Here is a 9,368-nt window from a genome sequence, read left to right as displayed (position 1 = left end):
TTTTATATTTTAAAATATTAGATTTCAATATAGATTGGTAATTATATTTCTGCATTTAAAGGAAAATTTGAGAATGTTATTTTCAGATGTCAATTTATTTAATTTTTGTAGGAGATAATTTGATATTGTTGCCTATAAATGCAATGATGTCTTGGATGAATTTAAATAAAAATGAATAAATTATAGAAATTTATTAAACAAAAATAAGGTAACAGTAATGCTACAAAATATAAGAAATTGATAAGATATATGGTCACAAATAAGCAATATGTAGAGCTCCCATGAAATAACAACTGTTCTCACATATTAGTATTCCTTGATCGAATTTGTAGTTAACTGATAATGCATACCAATACTAGATATGGTTCGTAGAAAATCAAAAATGTATTTCATTATCATTATTAAGTCCTTTAACTTAATTAGTTTTTTCTATAGTCACAAACGTCTATAAAAGAAATATTTGATTTATTTTCATTAGAATCTCATCAAATGAAATGAACGATTTTTCATATAATTATCTTTTTAAAATCGTTCTGATAATATTGTACTAAAGTACTTTTTCTATATTTGTCAAAGACCATTTCTTTTGGGTTTTGAACAAGTTTAAACTTTATTTAGATGAAAGAGAAAGAAAGCGTAAGGATAAAAGAAAAGAAAATAAATAATTCATCTTTTTATTATGTGAAAAATAGAATGTTTAAATAACGAAAAATGGCCAATGAACTTCATCTCTTACTGTATTTGTATTTTCAATTGGAGAACTAGATAACCATATATTGACATGTTCTCAATTGTCTACTAATGTGACACTTAAATTATTACAATTATAACTCACTTGTTGTATGTTAACGTGCCACTTTAGTTGTTATAGTTATAACTGTCTTCAAATATGCGTAATTGTCACATAATATGCTTATACCTTTAATGCGCGTAATTGTCACATAATATGCTTATACTTTTAATGCATTATAGTTTAAATTACATCTTTATTAAAAATAAGGAATAGTATCTTGTCACTTGTTTTTATAAAAAATATATATATATATTTATAATAAAAATTTATTAATTTATTCTTTACAAAATCATTTGTGTTTGACTTAAGCATACATCCACATAGGACCTATGTGATAAGATAGTAATAATGAATTAAATGATCAATTAGCACGTGGTTCTTTCCCTCATCCCGATGAACTATATCAAAAAAAGACATTAGAACACATTAAATCGAAACATCATCATTCCATTGGAGAAAGAAAAAGCCACGTTTTGAGTGAATGATAACCACAAAATTTAGGGGTTCTAGATCATTTTTAAATAAATTAAAATAAAATAAATCATTATAAACTCAAATTATTTTACGGGATAGACACCATTCCCGCATTAGTTTATTTGAAAATAAGCCATATTTTCTTTTGTTTTTTATCAGTAATTTTTTAATTAATAAGCCAATTTTTTTTAATCTTTGATATTATAAAGAAAAATATTCAGTTTTTAAAATCTACTATCTGAGAGGAATATGATCTTCACAAATAAATTTCAGATTTTAGATCGGAGACTCTTTCTGAGTCCACATTTTCTTCCGTTTTTTAGTTGTTATTTATTGTCTTTCGTTTTTGATGTATATTCTCATTTTTAATAAAAATTACTCTATGTTCTATTTGCCGTTTTTTTTATTATTATTTTTTTAATAAATTTATGTCTTATTCATTTTAAAAAAACTCAAATTATATATTTTCCAAATTACATAGATATTATAATGAGCATAAAATCCTTAACTTCCTGGATGACATCATCCTATGCATTCTTAAATTTATTATTCTGCATGCTATATAAATTGAAAATTAATTAATTAGAAAGTTGAAAGGAATTGATTTAAGTGGATTCCATTGAACATATATGTGGCCTGCCAAGCTTGGAGGAGCTAAGGATCCTCAACTAAGTGTGATTCTTAATTTATACTATTTTGTCTCCATTCATAAGTATAAATGCACAGTGATAACATGATAAGACACGCATGCTCATCATCTTTCACATTTCATTGTGCTTCGCTTCTCTCTTTTAATTATGCTGTGCATTTTTTGTGATAAGTTTTAGTTCTTGGCAGTCAATTCATTAATTGCCGCTTAACAAATGGATGGTCATGGAGTGTTGCTCTATATTGATATTGATATTGATTTTGTGTGGTGCCACTAGCACTAAAATGTTGTTTCTTTTTTTATTAGTGCTTTGAAGTAGCTTATCTAATACTCCCACGCGTTACTTTAAAAGTATCATATATATATATATATATTTCTTGTAAATTTTTTTTTAAAGATTTTGGAATCCCATCTTTAGTTTTCAAATCAGAACCTTTAAGAATAATTTTCTTTTAGGTGTATATATGTTCCAGTATATCCCATTACCAGAATACATGTATACACTTGAGTTGTAGAATAAAATTTTAATCTTAGGATAAAATATAAAATAAGAAATACCAGTGAAAAATAGATGGAAAGAATAAGAAAAAAATGATTTTTCTTTTTTCCAAATCTGTGTGAATTTTTTTTTTAGGATGTACATGCAATAAATGGTATTTTTTTTTCTTCAAAAAATAATATATTCATTAAATTGTATCTTTATTTTTTAAATGATGATTTTGGTTATATATTTTTTTAATAATTCTAATATAGTTGATGTGTAGAAATTGTAACCACCAAATTAAAAAAGTCAGTTTTATTTTAACAATCAAAAGAAATCTCAATTTTATAAATTCACCTATTTTTGACCTAGTCGAATTCGCCTACAGTGCAAGTCTGGGTAATATTTTCTTATATTTTTCTTTTTATTGTTGGTGGACTTTTGTTCCTCTCTTTTCTCATTTCTTTTTAATTATATTATTATCCTTTTATTTATCTTTTTATTTTATAAAAAAATTATAACAGTTTATATATATATATATATGATTTATTTTTTTTAGAAATTCATGAAAAGTGAAATTTCATAAAATCAAGGGGAATTTCAACCATACAAAATTCATACACAAAAATCTTGAAAATTCTATATATATATATATATATGTATTTGAAAAAATTGTGTTTGAAGAGCAAGATTCTCAAGTGTCTAATCAAGAGATGGAGATGGAAACCATTGGTCTTGGTGCACTGGATGAGCCGTGAGGACATCTCCAACACTAACTTTAGTGGTTGTCTTTTGGCCTTACAAATGACCAGACCATCTTCATGGTGCTTTCATCACACCCCCTTCTTCCACAAAGATCCTGTCTGGTTTAATGGTATCTATCTCCATTAATACTACAAATGATAAGTTAGCTAGTCTCACTTGATCATATCAAGATAACAATAATATATAATAATATGGCCCAAAAAAAAAACCATTTGCTTGAATGTATGGTGGTGGATGAGCATGAAGCACTAACTTAATTTTTTAATTAAGAGATAATGAGAAAGTTAATCCAGCTACAACAAATATTTCTAAAAGTAAAGGCCAAGAGATAGAGCTTTAATTTGGAGCAGACCACTTCCTTATCATTCTTTTGCTTTTTAGCCTCCCTATCAAAGTAGTACTAAACTCCAATTTTATATATATATATTTAATTATATGTATATCAACTTGCTTGACTTGCAACTCCTAGTTAAACAAATCAATGCATCCAATCTAATCCTGCCTATAATTTCAATAAGACAACCATCTTCATCATTTCACTAAAACAAAGCAAAAACAAAGAGGAAAAGTTACATCCACTCATTCATTTCTTATGCTTAAAAAAAAAAAAACCAAGGAGAAATTGATTGAGTGGCTGGCTGATATATGTTTGTTCTTCTCCTTTGCAATGATGAGAGCTTTGAGTTCTTCTTTTTGAATCATTGGTGCTTGTTAATTAACAGTAAAGTGAAGCTTTCACTTGGTGTTAAGTGCGCAAAAGACACTCAAGAGCACAACACATGTAAGAGTTCCATTACTCATAATTTGATGAACAGTCTCAAAGGATGAGATGATCGCGCACACACACACATATATATATATATATATTAATCTTTGCATGAGTAGCATAGACACATCAAGCACACATATTAAACCACAACTATGAACAAGATTAGAACAAGTAACAAGATACTCAATTATAAGATACATATAGATTCATGCATGCATGCATGATGCATGCATAGTCTCTAATAAATATTAGATATATATATATATATATATATATAATCTAGTTCATGTTGGTTAAGTGAGAAGGAGGACCACCCATGGGAGGAAACATCCTAAGCTCTTCTTCATCAATCTTCCACAATGAATAGTACTCACAGACAGGAGAAGGTATTGGAGGGTAACAACATATATTACCATAAACCTCATCCTTGCAATCCTCAAAGCTAAGTCCATTAACAGCCTCTGAAGTACTAGCAATCTCCTTCCAAAACTCATCTAAACTGCACTCTTTCTTCATCATCTCTTCTCCTCCACTAGCTTGAGTGCTCTTTAATGGAGGTGTAGTCAAACAAGAAGAACAACAAGAAGATGTTGTTGATGATGATGATGATGATGATGATGATGATGATGTTGATGATGTTTTTGATGATGTTGGAGATAACATTATCCCATTCCTTCTTCTCTCTTGAGCCTTCTTTCTCATATGAGTCCTCCAATAGTTCTTGATCTCATTATCAGTTCTGCCAGGAAGCTTTCGAGCAATGCGAGACCACCTTCATATATATACATATAAATATATATGCATATAATTAAAAACACTATATCAATTAATCATCATAAAAACTATATATAGAAAAGATAAAGAAGAGAAAAAAAAATTATATATATATATTGATAGAGAGAATGATATGAAACCTATTGCCCCAACGAGAGTGGAGCTCAAGAACAAGACGTTCTTCATGAGGAGTCATCCTGCCACGTTTAAGACCAGGATGAAGATAATTGACCCATCTTAACCTGCAACTCTTGCCAGTCCTGTTAAGACCTAAATCATAACATCAAAAGAGCAAGAAAGTTATGCACATCAGCTTCAATAACCCTATCCATGCATCAATCCTACCTAGCTATCCCCGCCACCTTCTCAAACCTGATACTTTTGCTAAGAAATCCCAACGACGTTCACCGAACAAGCTCACATAGCATACCAGTTGCATGTCTTCTTGTTCTGTCCATGGTCCTTTACGTGTCTCTTCTTTCATTACTCCCACCATCTCTTCTCCTTCTTCTTCTTCTTCTTCTTCTTCTTCTTCTTCTTCTTCTTCTTTCTCTCCAAACCTTCACTTGATGACCTAGCTACCACTGGTTTGTCACTTGATGACCTTTCTTTATATATATATATATATATAGGAATGAAGTTTTCATATAACTCTTTTAGACAGTGATCCCTTACAACATTGACGTCACTTTCAATATATATATATATATATATTTATATATTTCATTTGATAATCTTAGAATTTGATTATTAATTAAAAACAAGGATGAACATGCTAATATTAGTGTAAATTGTCACCATGGCAGGAGTGAGTGGTCCTCAAGAGAAGAGATGAGAGTATATTAAAATTTATCTTTGGTGTGTGTTTTGCATACGAGATATCATGGTGCGTTGTGATGGTGATATATGCTCCACTTGGCATCACATATAGATGTTGTCAAACAGTAAAGAAGAGACCATTATATTTGAAGGTGTCCACAGTGGACCAGCTCATAATATGTGACCATTGTGACGTGGATTGCACCATTTTGGACGTGTCTATAGTGCACTTTCATTTCATTCTTTCACCCTTTTCTTTTTTCTTAGCTAGCTTCTTCCTTTTTTGAGCCATGATCACTCTCTTTCTTTTATATATATATATATATATATATAGGAGATGTGTTACATGTTTTATAATTAAAAATAAGATTTTAATTTTAATTATTCCGACAAACTTAGGGAAAAAGTGCTACTCATGCTCATATCCTTTATATATAAGTCCATGTTTTATATCTATTTATTTATATATGATCAGTTGAAAATTGATTAACATTCTGAAGATAAATAAAATTTATTTTTATTTTTATTTTTAAAAGAAAATAAGACGAGGGTTTTTTTTTACTTATGGATCCGCTCAAAGAGGTAGTAAACCCTGTTGCATAGTTTGGTATCTAAACAACTTTTAAACCCTTGATGTATCAGTTGTGTGTTGTTGTTGTTGTTGTTGTTGCTTCCTTGTGCATTTGTGAACCCCTCTATTTCTGTTTGTTATTTTGGTTTCCATTGTTGCTACTTCCGCTGTGTGTAGGTGCGCTTCTCGAGCTCTATATACGTGATAAATGTTGTTGGATTCTGAGTCGTGATCGTGTGCTGTGGCGTCCCAAGGGTTGAGTGGCGGAGTGTCCTCCTCGGGATTGTCGTGGCGGTTGTCGCGTCTCTGTATGGGCCCGTGGAGGTCGGGGTGCTGGGCAAATTCTGCATCAACCATCCCATAGAAGGATCCATTATTGATTACATTGTGCGGTGGGGATGTCGAGGAGTTGTGGGTTAGATAGCATCTTTGGATCGGTTTGAAAAGTCCGCGTGATAGCATGCTATGAGCAATCATTTTGGAAGAAAGTTTGGAGAGGGTCCTTGCTCGGTTTGACTGGGTCTATCGCGAACAAAGACAAGAACTTTTCTCGTTGGGCGTGTCCAGCTTTGAGTGCGAAATTTGTGAGATAGAGGATGTGATTGTTGTTGAAGGCCATTCGAAGTGCACACGCGCCTGAGCGGAAGGGTGGAGAATGATCTTGAACAAGGGTGGGAAAATTATGAGAAATTGATAGATTGAAGGAAAAGCACATTGCGACCATCGATTGAGGAACCACCCAGAGCTAGAGCTTAAAACTTTCTTTGCCACATTTTGGAATAAGCCTTTCTAATGGAAGGGTCAAAACTCTCATTGATCATGGCCGAATCTTTCTACATATTAGAAGGACAGCAGCTTGTAAAAGCATACTTTGAAAAGGCATAAATCGGCTGTTGCTTGGAATCTCTATTATAAAAGGCATAAATATGTCATTTTACGCTCATAATATCTTAATGGAGGATAAGCTATAAATCTGCGAGTTCAACCCCAAAAGGTTAAACGAAACATGGAAAGGGAAGTTGTCAGCGGTGGTAAAGCGTGTGGATGTGGGTATCATTTGTCCTATCTTTGACGTGCATGGGTGAGCCCAACTCAAGTAGTTTCGAAGAAAGGAGGAATGAGAGTTGTGAGAAATGAAAAGAATAAATTACTTCTGACCAGGACAGTTATAGGGTGGCACGTTTGTATTGACTATAGAAGGTTGAATGATGCAACTCAAAAGGATCATTTTCCATTGCCGTTTATCGATCAGATGTTGGAGCAATTGGCAGAAGCATCGAGTTTTATTGCTTCCTCGATGGTATCGTGGGATGTCCAAATCTTGGCTCTAGAAGATCAAGAAAAGACAATGTTTACTTGTCCCCTATGGTACTTTTAGCTTACAGGAAGAGTGCCTCTTTCGGGTTATGTAATGTGCGGTGACATTCCGACGTTGCATGAGTGCCATCTTTGATGATCTCTCCTAGAAGACATCCATGGAGGCGCTCGTGGATGACTTTTGGTGTTTGGAGATTCCTTTGATGTCTGTCTACAGGAATTTGGAGAGTGCTAGTAAGGTGTGAAGAGACAAATCTTGTTCTTAATTGGGAAGTGATGTGTCGTTTGCTATGGTCCAAGAAGGCATTGTCCTTGGGCATAAGATTTTTCTCAAGTGGGGATGGAGATGAGACAGAGGCGAATTTGAAGTTGTAGACTGCGCCTCCACCTACAAGTGTGAAAGGGTTCGAAGTTTCTTGGGGCATGAGGGTTTCTACAGGAGACTTTATCAAGGACTTCTCAAAGAAATCACTCAGCCATTGGCAAAACTGTGAAAAGGATGTTTCCCTTTGATTTCGGAGATGTGAGTGCTTGATTGCTTTTAATTTGTTAAAAGGAGGAAGTTAGTGCAAGCATCCATTTTGATCACACGGAGTTGGAGTGAACCTTTTGAACTAATGTCGCGATGCAAAGTGATTATGGTGTTGGAGGCGGTGTTGGAGTTCAGAGGAAAGGGAAAGCGGTTTAAACCCGATCTATTAACGCTGGCAAAACTCTTACTGAGGGCTCAAAGAAAATTATACAACTACAGAAAAAGAATTGTTAGCAGTGGTATTTGCTTTTGACAAATTCAGACTATACCTCATCTTATCTAGCGTCACTGTATTTACCGATCACTCGGCACTCCATTATCTAATGAGACAAAGGCTGATACTAAAGCGAGTTGATTCCATTGGATCCTATTGTTACATGAGTTTGATTATGGAGATAGAAAAGATAAAGAGAGGAACCCGAAAATGTGGTTGCCGGACCATTTATACGATTGGAGGGTTGTGAAGGTCAAAACCATCAAGCAAGGAAATTAATGATTTCTTTCTCGAGGAACACTTGTATGCAGTTCAAATTTCAGAATCAGAGGACACTCCATGGTTGAGTTTCACAGTACTTATCGGGGAAAGTACTTAAGCAGGGCCTAACCTTCCAGCAAAAGAAGAAGGTCTTCAGTGATTTGAAGAATTATTTTTGGGACGATCCATACTTGTTTCGCATCCTATGGAATCAGTCCAAGCATGGTGAGTGAAGAACATGGTGGTGGTGAGAGAGAGCAGAGGAGTCTCTCTTGAGGTTTCTTGAAGAGTGACAACAAAAGTGATGCATGTGCTCCTGAAGAAACAATGTAGCAGTCCTCTTCAAATAACCAATGGTGCAAGTAGTCCTTGAGACTTACCTAAAAGCTCACACTCAAAGAGAAATGGAAACATATAAAAAGCATCTACAAGATATAAATCACTGAGAAATGTGTATGAGATCTGTTGTCATGTCCAAACCTTAGTTAGGCACACATGACAAATCGCCCGTGTTCTAACTAAGGGGAGCTATAGTTCATCCCCCACACAAGTTATGTGTAGCGAAGCTTAATTATCATGATTCACAGTCTTACTAAGATGATCATAAACTTAATATATAAAGATGGGATCAAAGGTTCTGCACACTAGAGATATAATATACAGAGAGCATCATCAAAGTATAAAGTTATGATTACCATCCTCTGAAAATACAAAATTGAATACAATGACAAAACAAGAGAATAAGGTCTAGTGGATCTATAACACTACATGCCATAACATAAACCGACCCTGAACATGAGAGGAAAACAAATCACTCAGTGAATAGCCTTGAACATCTAACTCCGGCGTTAACTTGAAGAGGAGAGAGAGAGTGGTAAGTAGCAGGTGTTACTTAGTGAGTGGTGACAACATAGACTTAGTAGAGTATTAAAATAGCAATACGTAACTG

General features: G+C 33.4%; 1 protein-coding gene across 2 annotated transcripts; it reads right to left on the bottom strand.

Moving 5' to 3' along the window:
* Positions 1-4,070: 4,070 nt before the first annotated feature.
* Positions 4,071-5,301, bottom strand: LOC120281656 (transcription factor MYB59-like). Of its 2 annotated transcripts, none has more exons than XM_039288346.1 (3): positions 5,078-5,301; positions 4,846-4,975; positions 4,071-4,703 (listed from the first exon to the last, which is right to left on the bottom strand). In XM_039288346.1, the coding sequence occupies exons 1-3, from the start codon at positions 5,199-5,201 to the stop codon at positions 4,211-4,213; spliced, it is 747 nt and encodes a 248-aa protein (XP_039144280.1). In that variant the 5' UTR covers positions 5,202-5,301; the 3' UTR covers positions 4,071-4,210. The 2 variants fall into 2 exon arrangements, with proteins under 2 accessions (XP_039144280.1, XP_039144281.1); XM_039288347.1 differs by having other exon boundaries at positions 5,136-5,301.
* Between the last annotated feature and the right edge of the window lie 4,067 nt (positions 5,302-9,368).

Source organism: Dioscorea cayenensis, chromosome 18, assembly GCF_009730915.1.
Source record: "Dioscorea cayenensis subsp. rotundata cultivar TDr96_F1 chromosome 18, TDr96_F1_v2_PseudoChromosome.rev07_lg8_w22 25.fasta, whole genome shotgun sequence".
NCBI classification, from domain to species: domain Eukaryota; kingdom Viridiplantae; phylum Streptophyta; class Magnoliopsida; order Dioscoreales; family Dioscoreaceae; genus Dioscorea; species Dioscorea cayenensis.
This window is presented reverse-complemented; position numbering and strand designations above follow the sequence as displayed.

Excerpts from the sequence above, each read along its gene's own strand:
- LOC120281656 (XM_039288346.1), bottom strand. The coding sequence starts at position 5,201 with ATGGTGGGAGTAATGAAAGAAGAGACACGTAAAGGACCATGGACAGAA. Across the intron at positions 4,976-5,077 it reads TTTCTTAGCAAAAGTATCAG|GTCTTAACAGGACTGGCAAG; the intron begins GTTTGAGAAGGT and ends GTTATGATTTAG. Across the intron at positions 4,704-4,845 it reads CACTCTCGTTGGGGCAATAG|GTGGTCTCGCATTGCTCGAA; the intron begins GTTTCATATCAT and ends ATATATATGAAG.